The sequence below is a fragment of the Colossoma macropomum genome, unplaced genomic scaffold (genome assembly GCF_904425465.1).
Source record: "Colossoma macropomum unplaced genomic scaffold, Colossoma_macropomum, whole genome shotgun sequence".
Classification (NCBI taxonomy): Eukaryota; Metazoa; Chordata; class Actinopteri; order Characiformes; family Serrasalmidae; genus Colossoma; species Colossoma macropomum.
The window spans coordinates 42929431-42945886 of NW_023494787.1; the positions used below are offsets into that span (position 1 = coordinate 42929431).

Sequence of the window (16456 nt, forward strand, 5' to 3'; positions counted from 1 at the left end):
ACCCCGTTTACACCTTGTTGTTTCATGTGACCAGAATTAGGGCTGAACCTTACGGGGAAAATATATAATTTTGATTTTTCTGACCAATATTGCAATTAACATGTGATTATTTTCTGTAAATTAAACTCCAGGTCTTTTTTTCACCAAGACAACCTGCACATCTATTTTCTCGACTTGAGGCCTTAACACTGAATGTAGTGTTCAAACTGCCAGCACACAAGCTCTGTGTTATCATGTGCATTTTCCCCACTTAAGGGTGAACTCCACTGATTTTTACAAAAATTATAATAATTCATAATTCAGTGGTTGAGTCAGTCAGGGTGGTCTCTATAAATGGTTCATTATAGAGATATTTACTGACTTGGATTTCTTTACAGTGGTGGTGATAGGAATCAGAGGTCACAATGTCTACTTCACAATTATTTTGTTATTTACTATCCAAAATGACGAGTAAACCTAAAACCTGTATGTAATACTAAAAAGTGATAATAGATAAATAGTGGAAAATCTGAAAAAAAGAAAATACAGTCTGAATGGTTCAGGTGTTATTTTTTGCAGGATTGTGTCATGTTATGAATCATTCCCAGCACATGTAAATTAAGGAAAAGCACAACAGTCCCTCACATCATGCAAGTGTTAAAACGCATCAGTAATCCTTCTTTAGGAAAGAGCAAACGCTATGCTATTTGCTCTTATAGTCATGGTAAACGTGCCTGTACATTTTATGAATCTGGCCCAGTATTTCCAGAGCTGTAATGCAAAGTATCCCATTCTTCGTTCTGAATGTTTTAGAGGGCTGGAAAATGGATTATTTGACAGCGTGACTGTTCCCCTATAAGTAAACTCAAGTAGACTTGCTAATGTGGTTTCTGACACTCTACGGCAAACTGTTACATATAAAAGTAGACAAAGGTATGCAAAAAGTCAGCTAATAGAACAAACAACAGTCTAATCATAATGGGCCTCATTCACCAACAGTTCTTAAGAAAAAGTTTCTTCTTAAAACCCACTTACGCAGTTTGTACAAAGATTCTGCTATTCACCAATGTTTTCTTATTTGGGTTTTGTTCTTAGGTGAGAAAAGAATCTACACACACTCAAGATCACAAAGGTGAGAACAATTCTGTGGTTTAAGAACACACCAAGAATCTGACGTTTCTCAAGAACACATTTAAGGAGAAACTATATATATTGACTATATTTGGGGTAAGGGGGAAATTGTGTCAATTTGTCTTTTAGGTTTTGAGAGGATATAAGGCAAACTAATTAAGTGCACTGTATTCTGTAACATTTCACTGTAATCTACAACAACACTGGGGCTACTTTACAGCATCTGACAGTGAACTATTCTGATTTTTTCCCCTAGATATTCCAGATGACGCACGTTTGACCTGCCGTCTTCCTTTACCCCCGTCTCCTGCAACTCATCATGGATACTGTGTTCACCTCCTCTGTTCCCACTGTGTGTCAGCACTCTGTGGACTTGAACATTTCCTCTCCCTATCCCCATGATCCAAGTCTAAACTCTACAGCTTCTTCTCCTCTCAGCCCACCAACCTATGCAATATCCTACTTCACCATGACCTTTGGAGCCCTCTCAAACTTAACAGCGCTGGCCATCCTTTCTAAATCATACACTCGCTTCCACCGCCGAGCTAAGACACCTTTTCTGATATTAGCAGTGGCTCTGCTCCTGACTGATCTGGCAGGTCATTTGCTTACAGGGTCCTTCGGTCTGTACCTGCATCTGGGAAGGGTTAGAAGGCAAAGGGCCGCAGCCAGAGCCATTGAGCCCCCTCGAGCCTTCTGCAAAATGTTTGGCGCCTTTATGGTATTCTTCGGCCTGAGTCCTTTGCTGCTGGGGTGTGCCATGGCAGTGGAACGTTGCATGGGCATCACCCAGTCCCTCCAGCACTCTGCCGCTGTCACCACAGCTCATGTGCGGCTCTGCTTACTCCTGCTCTTCACCGTGGCCTGCACTTTCGCAGCGCTCCCTCTCCTGGGTGTGGGCAGCTACAAACTCCAGTTTCCTGGCACCTGGTGTTTCCTCCCTGTGCGGGGGTCACTCTCCACTGCGGATGTGAGTCTGGCCTTGGCTTTCTCAAGCCTGGGCCTAGTCGCACTGACTGTCTCTGTATTCTGTAATACTGTGAGTGGGCTGACATTGCTGCAGGCCAGGTTTAGCAACCAAGGTCTTAAGCAGACCACTTCGAGGAGACATAGATCATCCTCTCCTCTGCAGTCACTGGATATGGAGATGATGGCACAGCTTGCGGTGATAAATGTGGTTTCCTGTGTCTGCTGGAGCCCCTTCCTTGTGAGTGGATCGTCCCAAATACTAATGCATCTGGCAGACAAAACAAAATCTGGGGAAAAAAATATAAGGCTTGAGGCTTTCTGTCTTGCCATTATGTCTTGTGCAAAATGATAAAAATACTTAAAACCCAAATCATGAAATGCTGCAATACAGCACTTATTGTAGCTGAGCTCTACAGTACAGACTCTACAAAAAACAGAAGCTTAAACTCACATTTGCAAACTCATTAGTAGTCTTGGGTGTACAGCACTTAAAGTAAATGAATAAGATAAAACCACTGATATTCGTTCGTGCCTGAGGAACTCAACACGAGAAGTTATGATATAAACCACAATCTATGATGAAGAATGACACAGAGCTCTGTAAGATAATGTCTCACTTCTTCAGACTGTATTTTAGATCTGATTCAAACTTAATTTTTTAAACAAATTTTAGACAGTCCTATTTTTAATGTTTTAGACCTAATGAACTGTTCCTCAGAAACATTTTTCCAGATGCTCTCAGGGTTGCTGTGGTCAAGCCTCTACTATAGAAACACAATCTAAATTCATCAGTTTAGTTGTATTGTTTTGTATTGTATTGTTTTCTTAGGAAACCCAGTAAAAAGATTACATCCAGGTTTTGTACATCAGGTTTGTATATATGAAGCAAAAGATCTTAGCTTCTCATAAAGCGTATTTCTCTGAATTTTATTATTAATTCTTGATTTTTTGTAGTAGTAAGACATGAGATTAAGTTGTGGCCACAACCTTGTAGGTCATGGGAACAAGACAGTTAAGCTTTGGCCAACTTGGGTAGGCTGTGGCAATAGTTTAGTAAGGTGTGGGAACTAGATAGTTAAGTTGTGGTTATGGGTTAGTAAGGCGTGGGAACAAGATAATTCAATCATGATAGTTAAGTTATAATACGTTATCTTGTTTTCTGGCCTTATTACATTGTGGCCACACATTTCGATTTCATTCCTGCACCTTAGTAAGCTGTGGCCACACATTATTTATATAAGAAAGGGATATCTCCAGCAGGGCCCTGATACAAAGTAGGTCTTTTGTAATGGTGTTTTTTATTCTCTTTTCCCTAACCTAGATTTACATCACCATATCAGTGAGACAGTTCTACAAAGGCCATATCAGATCGGATGAGGAGTATGACAAGCCACTACTGCTGGCCTTGAGGATGGCCTCCTGGAACCAGATCCTGGACCCATGGGTCTACATCCTCCTGAGGCGGGCCGTGCTGTGCCGAGTGTGCAGTCTGCTCCAGCCCAACAGAGCTATTTCAACCCAGAACAGCTCCTGCACAGGCTCGGAAAGACAGGAAATCCGGCTACACTGACATCTGTGTTCACAAAGTAGAGCAAAAGACATCATTAACGTGAGAAGAAGGCATCATTAACGTGTCTCAAATGTACATTAAATCAGCCATAGGAAACATCATAATGTATGCGATGGAGCCCAACCCCCCTGCAGAGTTTACATTCAAACTGGAGTTGGCTCTACCACCTGGGTGCTCCAGAAAACCTCGATTAGATGGATATGATGTGTTAGAAATAAGGCCTCAGATTCAGAGAACTTTTTGGAAAATGAAACCATTAATTGACTGCCTAGCTAAACAAGTGCTATGTGACACTTTTCTATAATGCATCGTTACATTGGCAGATTACAATATTCTCCAACTGCTTAATGCGAAACAAACTATGGTGTTCAAAACTGAACTTTTTTATTATCATTATGTCATTATGTGTTTGCATGTTATGGACACATATAAATAGAAAACTGATGGCAGCTGCCATTTGAGGAGTCCTAGAGCCATTGTGGCGAATGGAAGGCAGATTTCACACTTTTAATAAAAAATTGATGAGCATTTCCATTTAAAGGGCCCATATTACGGGAAAAAAAATTTTCCTCAATTTTATGCAAAAAAAGTTATATGTAATACGTAAACAAGCCTATACAGTCCGTACATCGCTGCTGTCAGAACAAAATCTTGTATCTCCATTTTTGCTGTTTTTCAGTTTTTGACATCAATTAAAAATGCCTGTTGCCCTTTACATTGTGTGTAAATTTCGTGAATCGATTGAAAAAATGGTCCAAAATTACTTGGAAAAATGTCTGGTTCCATTGACTCCATTGACTGAAATTAAAGTATGTTTTTTCCTTCATCTGTAAAGTTACCATTTTGGAGATACGAGATTTTGTTCTGACAGCAGCGATATGTAAATTAAGTGCATATGTACAAACTAAGCTGCAAAAACAGCCCGTATTATATTCACTGTTTGTGATATCACAAAATCAAACACATTGTTTACCCCCCAGTATCCAGTCAACACAGACTGAGTGCACCCACTTACATATATCTACCTATTCAGCCTACAGCAGTTTAACCCCACTCACAGAAGCCTATGTTTGCTTTTTGAATGAGAGAATATATGGAGCAGCCAATCAGAACAGAAATATTTTGCATATTTCAGTCTTAAAGGCACAGTAACAAAAACAGCCTGTTTGATTCTAGGGGACAATGGTTATGTAAAACTGAACTAGTTTTGGTACATAAAAAACACAGAAGTATTATAATCGCACCTCTGGGAAAAAGACACGAAAAACCTCAAAATATGGGCCCTTAATAAGTTCCAGGACCATTAAGTAAACAACAGCCTGTTTAGTTCTAAGGGCAAAAAGGAGGATGGAAAATAATTATGTATGCATGAATTAGGACAATTTTTAGTACATAAAACCACACAAGCGTTATAATTGGACCTCTGGGAAAAAACAAATTCACGAAAATCTGCAGAGTATGTGCCCTTTAATATGCCCGATGGCCGTTATGTAAAATGAAAGCCTCCAGACTGAGTCACACTTTTATTGTGTAGAGCAGTGAGCCCCCCCTCTCCAGCCATGTTGGAGATTTTCCTGCTCAACACTGGCTTCACAGGCTTCTCCACATTACACCCATGCAGCATGCATGTTGCTCTTACTTTTCTCTAACGCGTTAAAGAAAAAATGTGATTAAACCTCGGTTGTACGTCTAGAGCAGCTCATCTTACTTATATGAGACAGGTGGATTCGTCTTCGTCGTTTTCGGAATTCCTGACTCAGCGCTGCCGCACGTCAACAACACTTTGGGAACTGAGTTAGCAGTTGCGGCTAACTTCAGCCACACAGTCACATTAACGCAAGGTCGTCTCATGTTAACGGCCAGTCGGTCCTGGTCAGTCAATAAGGACAGAGCAGGCTGAGCCACTGATGTGTATAGCAGCCTGACACCTGAAACCTGACACTTCCACAGTTGGATATTTTCTTCCCTCACTGCAGCCTAGGTGAGTAACGTTAGCGCCCATGGGTTTGTTTACACCGCCGCTCTCCGCCCTTTAATAACAAAATACTGCTTTAATGGTTGTATGGTGACGCTGTTGTCAACCGGTAGCTTTCACGTAGTCCCAAATTGTTTTCAAGCAAAAATACGTACAGTGTTTTGCTCTCCTGCCTTTTCCAAATCAGCTGTGTTTCCTGTAGGATGCACTATGCGGCGACTGCCTCTCTGTCCTTTGGCTCTCTGGGCCTGCTGCGGCTCTTCGGGGCTTCGTGGCCCTGGAGCCTGGCGGCCGGACTGGGGGTCTACTTGGGAACCGGAGGCTGGAGGTACTTTTATGTTGCAGTTCGCACTGCCAAGAGGGATGTCAAGTGAGTAAAAAACTGGAATCTTTCTTTAGTGAAACATAGGATTGAGCTGGACTTAATTTTATGACTTTTTAGATTTTGCTAGATGTTGTTTGACAGTGTAATATGGGTATAATGTGCAGCCAGTAGAGCAAGACAGGCTGATGTACCCACTTGTTTATAACAATAATGTGTTAAATATATATATTATACAAATGCAAAAGGTGAATGGAGACTAACACATGTTATCATACTGGTATGTTCTCATGGTCATTAGCCAGTAGGGATGGGGCACATAACCGTACTTAATATGTATACAATATTTGACTTTTCTGAGGGTTAATCAGATAAGTTGGAACACTTGGAACAGGATTTGTAGTCGGAATTTACTGTGCTGTCAGTTAAACAGAACCAATTATGCTCTCTTTGTAAAGATGCAGTTGGTCAGTGCTCTTTAAGTATTGATATCTATAATATGCTCAGAAAAAAATATGATGATGTAATTTATCTTGATAACAGCTAATATCACCAAGTTAGCTAGTGCAAACCTGAGTCAAAGCTATGCAGTCGTTCTAATGATTTATTCTCTTCCTTTTTGGTGCATCAGTGGTCTGTATGTGCTTTTGAGGGTGAAGCTGTGGATTTGGCGCTACATGCGTAATGGCAGCACAGTACCCTCCATCTTTGCCCAGACTGTGAAACAGCACCCAAATAAGCCTGCACTTGTGTATGAGGCAACAGGGGAAACATGGACCTTCTCCCAGTTGGACCAGCTGTGCAATGCCATAGCACACTGGGCTCTGAGCCAGGGCTGGACCTCTGGGGACGTCGTTGCTCTGTTCATGGAGAGTAGGCCACTGCAGGTGGCTCTCTGGCTGGGCTTTGCCAAAGTCGGTGTGGAGGCTGCGCTGATTAACTTCAACCTTAGGCGTGACTCGCTCCTCCACTGTTTGGCAGTCTCAGGCGCTCGGGGGCTCGTTTTTGGAGCTGAGCTGGCTGATGGTAAAGACTTCTTCCTGCACATCTTATCATCTGTTAAATATTCAGATTACATTCTTCGCAGCCTAAGTACTGACTGTTTTCCCCTTGCCTGTTTCCCTGGAATTAAGTGTGGCCAATCAATTACAAAGGCTAAAGTGATCATCAAAAACTAAACAAAGGTTTTAACACCTCTGCTCCATTGCTACACATAGCCTCCTCTGTTTTCATGTCCAGATTATTTACATGATGGAACTGGACCTCGCAGTGCTTGCATATAATCCAGATCGAATGGGATTTTTGTAATCCTTATAATCTCCAATTGGACCAGGCACAGGTTTCATGGGTGGAAAGCTTGTAAAACAAAAAGTACAGTCCCTACATGAAAACTTACCTCATCCTCTTCGCAGGCATTTATATGTGTTTAGACTTCTTTAGACTTGTTCAACTTCTTAAAATGCAGTTTTTAATGAGTTTTGTTTTTTCTTTATTCTGCCTGTCTCTCAACAGCTGTGTCTGAGGTGAGCTCTTCTTTTGGTCCATCTATGATATTGTTCTGCACTGGTGACCTGAGACCTGATCAGGTAGATGCCCTCAACGCTAAGCCCCTGGATTCCATATTGGCTTCCTCCCCACGTCATCCTCCTCCTTATACCCAATCAAAGGGCTTCAATGGTGAGTAGTGACCCTTCCACTGTTTCTGAAGTGCTGATCCAAGTGTTCATAAAGGTCATTTTAGCAATATAACTTCAGCAACATCTCTGTGTCGAAACCTCTATGAGCATTAAAGCACTTGACTGATTTCAATCAAGTTGAAGTCCTCTGCTGCAATCTCTGTAGCTGTATTTTTCCCAGTACTTTGCATTATTGACATCAGACACAAAGTGCTAGTGAAGGGAAAAGTCAACTATTTTTCTAACCAAAGGGAGGACCTTTGGGGTCATTTACCCAGATTCAGTTCAGTGGTTGTAGGGAAACTGAATGATTAGAAGCACTTACTCCACTGAAAATTTTCTTCAGTCAAAGACTGGGCTTAAACCCTATTCAGAAAAATGAACTTCAGACATTTTTACTTTTTATTTCACAAAGTAAAAATGTCTAAAGTTTATTTTTCTGGCTACAGTTTAACCTGTTTCAGCAAAAAAAAATTTCAATGGACATCATTTTGGTTGTCCTAGCTCTGCGCTCCACCACACTCCATCTGAAATGAAACAATAGAAAAATCTCATGGTTCCCTACTTCCTGCATAGTGCACTATGTAGGTCTTTAAATAATGTATTCGCTACCTAACCTGTGTATAATATGTCTAACAAAGAGCCATTTGGGTTTCAGTCATGTGTATACAATTACTTACTGGACATTCAGTGCACTATTTGACTGTAGAATGCAGCAGTTAATAAATCATATCAATCTTTATTTCAAATGTATTTACATCTGCATCATGTGAATCATAAAGGAAAAGCAGTCTTTCAATATGAGAACCTAACAAATGTTGCAAAATCAGAGAGGCACTAGGGCTGCACAAAAATTGACAAAAATCTTATCTTCAATAAAGCTGTTGAATATTACGATGACTGCGAAAAGCAAAACATTATTATTAGAATAGTGCCACTGACTGGATGTGCCGCAAGCACAGACTTTTTATTTTTGCCTGTATGGATAGAAATGTAACTAGCTTCTCCTTTAAGTCAATAGCAAAAAAAACAAGGTCAAATAGTTTTGATGTTTCAAAAGAGCAGTGGTTCACATTAGTGACGCATTGTGTCCTTCAGCCTTGCGGTGCACAAATATGTGCAAGCATATTTGAATATATATATATATATATATATATATATATAGATAGACAGATAGATAGATAGATAGATAGATAGATAGCTATTTCACCTTGTTGGGTAATTTACCACAGCATAACTAAGATTGAAGTTTAGAAATGAACACTCATTCATAATTTCTGTGATGCAATATACTCCTGAACCGAAAAGAGAAGACCACACGTTGAATTTAAAAGCAAGTTCCTGTAATCCTGTTTTTCAGGATTACAGGAACATGAAAAAAGAAACATAATTTAAAGAATGGATAAAAATGATCTCATTATTATTACCTTCACACAAAACTTCACACTAAGGCTTAGCTAGGGCAAAGGTTTAAAGACTAAAACTAAAGAGTCTAAGAGTTGAGAGAGAGAGAGAGAGAAAGTGGTGAGGGGTGAGAGCACCCACAGTTGTCTTCCCCATCTAACACAGACTTGGTCAAAGCTGTTACACTTTTATACAAATTATATATAAAATAGACAATCTACATAAACAATTGCTGATTCATTTTTACAAATGAAAACTGCTACAGTGCAGACTTGGGGTCAGAAGCAAAATTGAACACAGTGTCATTGATTAGATTGATTAGATTAAGTCAACAAACGTAGTGTCCCTCTCAATGACGTCAGCAAGAGTCTCTCTCAGTCAAGCTAAAGGTTCTCGAATTGTCATGTTTCACCCAGTTATGCGAAGATGGAAAAACTCAACTCCAAGTCCTGTAACACACATTGTAAAACAGAATAATTGCACTGATGTGCAATAAACTTAATTACTCTTTTGCTTTACCTTACTAATTTGTTAAAATTACTAATACAGTTCTGGTAACACTTACTATTTCTTGTATAATTCTGAGTTACTAACATAAGTGTGGTTAAGATCAGTTGATTTGAATAAGTCCTACCTTCTTTGCAAAATGTTATTTTTGTGTCACAGCATACTCTCATGTTAAATGTGAAGTTTGAATGCAGTTTACTTGTAAAACACGTGACTTCTGATTCACTTGATTCATTTCATGACCCTGAGTGGTTCCAGCACGTCTGCTAAAATAGCTGATAGATGGGCATAACAGGTTCTTATCTCATGTGAGAGCATCCTTCTCAAGCAATGTGTCACAGGTCTCACTGAGACACAAAAGCCAAAGTACTAGTATTCTGAGATGTTGGGAATATATTCTTAAACAACATATTTGTTGTTAAAGGTTTAAATTTGATTACAGGAGATGTATATCCCTTCAACCTCGAATGGCGCCCCTTTGTGGAAAATTTGTAGCCTGAGAAACATGAGGGAATTCCATGAGGAGCTTCAGTCTGGAAAAACTGTCAGGATTCCCTGAACAGCTTTTTCAAGCTACAAACATGCATATTTTCTTTTCAAAATAGGCCAACATAAACTAATAAATACATGCATAATTTTTAAAGTGCTTCTTGCGATGATGCAGATTTGTAGTAACAGTAGCTGTTACTGCTTTATACATTTTACCATACAGTCTATGTACTGTACACACAACACTGAGAGTGAGAGTAGTCTTCACTATTTAAGCATTTCAACACTCTAGTTATTCAAGATTAGAGTAGTTTTTGAGCTTTTTACATGTCTGTTCTGTAGCTAAATGGGCAAGTTTCGTGCTGCATGTGTGAAGTAATTTCGTCCGTTGTAATTTGGTCTTTCATTGTTTCTTTTCTCATCCACTGTGCTGGAGACCACCAGACTTAACACTGTCACATGTCTGATTACTCATGGTCTGCACTGAAGAGGCAAGAATACAATTGAAGTCCAGATTAGTAAATAAGTACTAACAAAAGCTGATTGAAATTATTTATTGATGCAGATTAAACATGAGAAATTTCACAAAGACTTGCCTGGTATGATGTCAGGCTAAACCAGCCTTTATTGTGTAAAGGTGATTAAAAATGTAATTCAAAATGAGTGAAAAACGTGTTTAAACAAAAGCGTGAAATGAGTGAAATGATTTATGATTCATGCAGATTAACTGAGAAATTACTCACTCTTGTGGCTTTATAGGAAATCTGTCAGGAGGACTTTTTGTTCTACATGGGCAAAATTCTTTTATACATTATAGAAATGATAGAAAAAAAAAACCCCTGTGTGATGAAGTACTGTTTTTGTATGCATACTAGAGAGAGAGAAAAGTGGGTCTTTCAGTGGAACGGTGCTGTCTAATACTCTTTTGTGTTTACAGACCGTTTGTTTTATATCTACACATCTGGCACAACTGGACTTCCCAAAGCTGCTATTGTGGTGCACAGCCGGTAAGTTATGCTGCAGGTTGCACCTGTAAATCTGAAAGACACAAAAATACAATTTGTTCTTTTTCCAGTTTCAGGGGAAAAAGCAGAAAGCATATATTTAACAGTAAATAACACAAAGGCCTCCAATGCTCAATATAATTAATTTCAGTATTTGTGTCCACGCCGTTGCCTTTATTACAGCTTTTGTTCTTTTCAGGCAACTTGCTTGCCTCTTTTTAAAGAAATCTGCAGGGATATTTTTCCACACCTCCAAAGTTCAGTCTTAGAAGTTAGTTACATTTTCCTGCTTTTCATGATGCAAGTAATCCCAAACATGTTCAGTGATTTTGGTCTGGACTCTGAGGTGGTCAGTCTATTGTTCTAGGAACACCATCAGTTTCTTTGTTTGACTTGGAAATTTTCTTCTTTTTATCTGTTTTCTTTTCTCACTGAGGGCTTCTTGACAGCTACACATCCTTTTAGATCCATAGTGTTGAGTTGTCTTCTCACAGTGGAAAGATGGACAGAAATACCTGTGTATTTTTTTAGATCTGAAGCAAGAGCGGAGCTTGATTTTCTCCTATCAGGATGAAAGTATTGTTTATCTGATGGTGACAGTTTTGGTGGTCTACAAGCTCTTGCACAGTTGTTAGGAGACTTGTTTCTCTTTTAATAATTTTTTAACTCGGGTTTTGGAAACCCCTGGGTTTTTTTTCCACTTTTTTTCCTTTGACTATTCCTTTTGCAATTGGTACGTTACATAACCGTGTCTAACAGGTGACTTCATAAGTGCCAGAACCTTTGAATTGTCTCACAGAAGAAATTCATGTTTCAGGTATTACAGAATTGCAGCTTTTGGATACTATTCTTTTCGCATGAGGTCAGATGATGTCATCTATGACTGCTTGCCACTCTACCATTCAGCAGGTATGGGTAAACTGATTGTGTTCGGTTTCTTTTAATGTAATTTTTTTGTGTTAGCTTTAGTGTAATTGGTCCAATAAAATTTAAGAGATCACTTTCTGTAAGTAAATGATATCACTTTTCCCAGGTAACATAATGGGTGTTGGTCAGTGTGTAATCCATGGGCTGACAGTGGTGGTGAAAAAGAAGTTTTCAGCTAGCCGCTTCTGGGAGGACTGCATCAAACACAACTGCACTGTAAGTGACTGATCATTTCTTTTGTAACCATGATTTAACTGATAGAGATTACTCTCCAAATCAAGGGTGTCACACTTCAGTTCGGGAGAGTTACACAGGACGGTATAGTGCTTTCCCTGCTCTGACACGTGATTCAGCTCAAGAATGGTTTGATGATCAACTGATGAGTTGGCTCCACTACAATATGATGTCCATGGGAACTAATGGTTGATATGCCTCTCTAGGTAGTGCAGTACATAGGAGAGATCTGCCGCTACCTGCTTTCCCAGCCGGTGCGTCCATCAGAGCGGGGACACCGCGTGCGACTGGCCGTGGGGAACGGACTTCGTCCCAGTGTATGGGAGGCTTTCATGGAGCGCTTCAGGATCAAACAGATTGGCGAGTTCTATGGAGCCACAGAGTGTAACTGCAGCATCGCCAATATGGATGGCAAGGTCGGGGTCCTAGCAGATCACGAGAGTCTCTAATCAAAGCTGCTTGTTTTGAAGCCGGTTTTCTGGTTAGATTAAGCTTAAATCCTAGCCTAAAGGTGGGGGTTCAGTGTCAGATCTCCAGGGCAGTTTAATAAAATCCAAGTTACTTCTTTTAGAGCTGTTGTTCGGGATACAGATTAGGTGTAATTCTAGACTAAAAAAAGGAAATCCCCAGTGCAGGGTAATCCAGCCTTTGCTGTAACTTTGGAGAGTTTATTGGTAGTTCTCTGTTCTTTTCTCCAGGTGGGAGCCTGTGGCTTTAACAGCCGGATTCTGCCGAATGTCTACCCCATCCGGCTGGTGAAAGTAGATGAGGACACTATGGAGCTGGTGCGAAACAAAGAAGGACTTTGTGTTCCATGTCGACCAGGTGAGATCAATATCCTAAAAAGAATTCTGCGTGATTACTTCCATTATTAGCATAGCACACAGTTGTTTTCTTGTTGCCGTTTGATTTCTAATGCGTGTTACTAAAGTGGATGGTCATGGTTTGCTGCGTAATCTACCCTTCTGATCTCAGGGGAGCCAGGGCTCCTGGTCGGCAAAATCAACCAACAAGACCCTCTGCGTCGCTTTGATGGGTATGCTAATCAGGAGGCCACCAGGAAGAAGATTGCTTATAATGTTTTTAAGAAAAACGACTCTGCCTACCTGTCAGGTATGTCCTGTCAAAGATCTTAAGTCACAAGTTTTTTGAATAGTTTAGAAGGTATTCCCTTTTTATATGATCCACTGGGAGACTCTGCTCTGAGTCATTCAGCTGTGGGAAAAGCCTAAAAACAGACCTAGTGGGATGTCATTCAGATGTTAATCTATATGAAATTAGAGTCCCTCCACTACAAAACATACTCAGTTGATCTCCTTCAGGGGATGTTCTGGTGATGGATGAGCTCGGTTACATGTACTTCCGTGACCGCAGTGGTGACACTTTCCGCTGGAAAGGGGAGAATGTCTCCACGACTGAAGTGGAAGGCACACTGAGCAACCTGCTGGGCCAGACTGATGTGGCTGTGTATGGTGTTGCAGTGACAGGTGAGCAAAATCAAATGAGTTTTTATTTAGAATTGAGTAGACTTGCTAAAGATACAGCGTGTTTTGTTTTCACTCTCCCTTTCGTCATGCAAACCATAAAAACTAGATGTGTGTGATGTGTTAACACCACTAAAAATACCACCAAAACATACTTTAAGCTTTTTCTCCTCATCATCTCTTGTTCTTGTCTGTTTATTGGGTCCAGATGTATACTTTCCTTTTTGAGACATAATTATTTCAAGTTGCTTTTCCCCTCACTCGTCATCTTAGACAACATGATGATATTTTAATTACCCAAACATTTTTAGAGGCCCCCTGGAGGCTTTGGGGCCCTAAGCAGCTGCTTATGTCGCTTATTAGGTAGAGCCAGCATGTGACATTTGTTTGTGGATGTGAATTTCAGGTGTTGAGGGAAAAGCTGGGATGGCTGCCATTGCAGACACAGCAGGGAGCTTCAACTGTGAATCTTTTCTGAGAGAAATTCAGAAGGCCCTGCCTCCGTATGCCCGGCCAGTCTTTCTCCGCATCTCCCCACACGTAGACACAACAGGTGAGTTACGACTTCTGAACATCAATAGGCCAGATGCAGATGATCTGTAGTTGTTAGTCTGTCTATTGCTTATCTGTATGCTGAGTTGTTTGTGTGCTTCTCTCACAGGCACTTTTAAAATTCAGAAGACCAGGCTACAGAGGGAAGGATACGACCCCCGTGTCACAACTGACCAGATCTACATTCTTAACTCCAGAGCAGGGCGTTATGAGATTGTTAATGAGGAAGTGTATAATGCCTTAGCGGAGGGTAGAATACCGCTTTGAGAATATGAGGAGAAGGTAAGGTAAGGTGTGGTACTTCAGGGATCAGTTTCAGAAAAAGACTATGCTGTGATTTGTACTGTTATGTAGGCAGCCAATGTTTAGCACTGTTGAAATGAATAGCACTACATTTGAAAGTATTGAATACGCTATATTACTGAGTGCATGCTGTGCCTTGTGCACGAAACGCACAATAGATTTAAAGAGCACTCTGAATGGAAATTCTGTTACCAGCAAAAGCTCTGTTTGTTATGCAAGATTTCTTTCAGAAAGGCCCAATACTTATGCTAACAGATTCACAAAGACAAGCCGTGCCTGCTAGAAAGTATCCGTGACTCTGCAGAACATAAGAAGTATTTCTTTATTGTTTGGATGTTTGTGTGAAATACTCTCAAAAATACCAGTATTCTCTATTTCCCTACCCTGTTGTCTTGTAAATAACAGGACATCATACATATTATTTTTTTTAAGCAATACCTGAAAACTTTATATTTCATCCTAGTGAAAATTAGCCTTGTGTGTGTTGCCAAACACTAATGTTAATGTCCTCAACATTAATTCTCAACACTGACTGCTTTGGAACTTTATTTTCAAATGGTTTCAGGTGTATATTTCTCTACACATCTAATACAAAGTGCCTTAAGTCTTATCACCCCAGTTTATAGTCCAGTTTGATATGACTGGTACATCCAGTTCAAGGCCTGCAAAATTTACAGTGGACAAGTAATCATGTAGATATTTCTATACCGATCTAATGCCAAGTGCCTACCAAGTCTGATCTTTCCAGTTTAAGGAGTTCACTTTCATATGATTGGTACATCCAGTTCAAGGCTTGCAAGAAGATTGTAACAGAATGGACAATTTACTGTGGACACAAATTTTAATCCAATGTAAAGTAATCATGAAGATCAGTGTGAACACTGACACTGGGTTTATCCTCTTTTAACGTGTGAATGAGATCAAGCTGAAATAAATGTTTTTAAAAAAAAAAAATCATTCTTGATTTTATAACAAAAGTCTTCCAGACAAAAGGTGTTTAACTGTATTTAAAGATGTCACTTTACTGTCAGGTTCTGATTTGCACCAAACCAATATACATTACTACTGTTTTAGTATAATTTAGAATTATTTTATAACAATTTTCCACTAACCCCCATTGTAGGTGATCATCAAAGGCATGTTTGATGTCCAGATTTTGGTTCTTTCATTTAGCGCTGGAGCTGTGAGCCTGACATTGCTAAACACTTGAAGTCAACAGTGACCCAAATATTTTCTGTGAATTCAAAATTTCTCTCAAAGTGCATCCAGGTCTTCATTAAGGTCACCCAGAATTGCTGATGCGGTTTAGGACACTATATGATTTACTGTGAGCTATAAAAAGGAATTAAAATCTGTGTAGCCAAATGCTACAGAGATTGCGATTTCTGTTGTTCATTTTTATAAATAACTGTTACTACTGAATTCTAACTAAAGATATATATTTATAAATAGAAACAACATAAATTGTAGACATAATTTAAAATTTTAGCTAAACTGTGATGTTTCATTCACTTTTAAAAGTTAATGAGTTTTCGTACTGTGCCCTAAACCAGGGTTTCTCAACCTGTGGGCTGCGAAGCACCCTCTACTGGTCTGCGGGCCTATACACGGGGGAGGCAGTAGTTTGTACTGGGCCAGTACCGTCACTAAAAAGTGGGAGAAAAGTTTAAAAAAACAATAATTAAAAATCTAAGAATCAAACATTGTTATGTTATAACCAATATAAATATTAATCCAGGCATACAAATAAAAACGCCACGGTAGCAGGCTAATTACATGTCATCAGTCTGAGACAACGCAGCTGCAAAGCATGAGAGTTGAAGGAGCTCCTCAGGGTGCTTTCACCTTCCTTGTTTGGTGAGGACCTATCACACCTTTTCTTTAATTTGCTCCATTTTGACGTGTGAACATTTCACCCATATTCGGGTCT

The 16456-nt window shown here is 39.8% G+C and overlaps 2 protein-coding genes across 2 annotated transcripts; both read left to right on the plus strand.

Annotated features, from left to right (window-relative positions):
- Nucleotides 1-1429: 1429 nt before the first annotated feature.
- ptger1c (prostaglandin E receptor 1c (subtype EP1)) lies at nucleotides 1430-3652 on the plus strand. Its single transcript, XM_036565559.1, has 2 exons — nucleotides 1430-2317; nucleotides 3401-3652. Exons 1-2 carry the CDS (start codon nucleotides 1430-1432, stop codon nucleotides 3647-3649), a joined length of 1137 nt encoding a protein of 378 aa, XP_036421452.1. The 3' UTR covers nucleotides 3650-3652.
- Nucleotides 3653-5198: 1546 nt separating this feature from the next.
- slc27a1a (solute carrier family 27 member 1a) lies at nucleotides 5199-15984 on the plus strand. The gene is made up of 13 exons (XM_036567460.1): nucleotides 5199-5630; nucleotides 5827-5994; nucleotides 6578-6972; nucleotides 7459-7623; nucleotides 10960-11029; nucleotides 11844-11935; nucleotides 12060-12169; nucleotides 12394-12603; nucleotides 12886-13012; nucleotides 13163-13300; nucleotides 13510-13674; nucleotides 14078-14224; nucleotides 14333-15984. The coding sequence occupies exons 2-13, from the start codon at nucleotides 5828-5830 to the stop codon at nucleotides 14488-14490; spliced, it is 1944 nt and encodes a 647-aa protein (XP_036423353.1). The 5' UTR covers nucleotides 5199-5630; nucleotide 5827; the 3' UTR covers nucleotides 14491-15984.
- The last annotated feature ends 472 nt before the right edge of the window (nucleotides 15985-16456 follow it).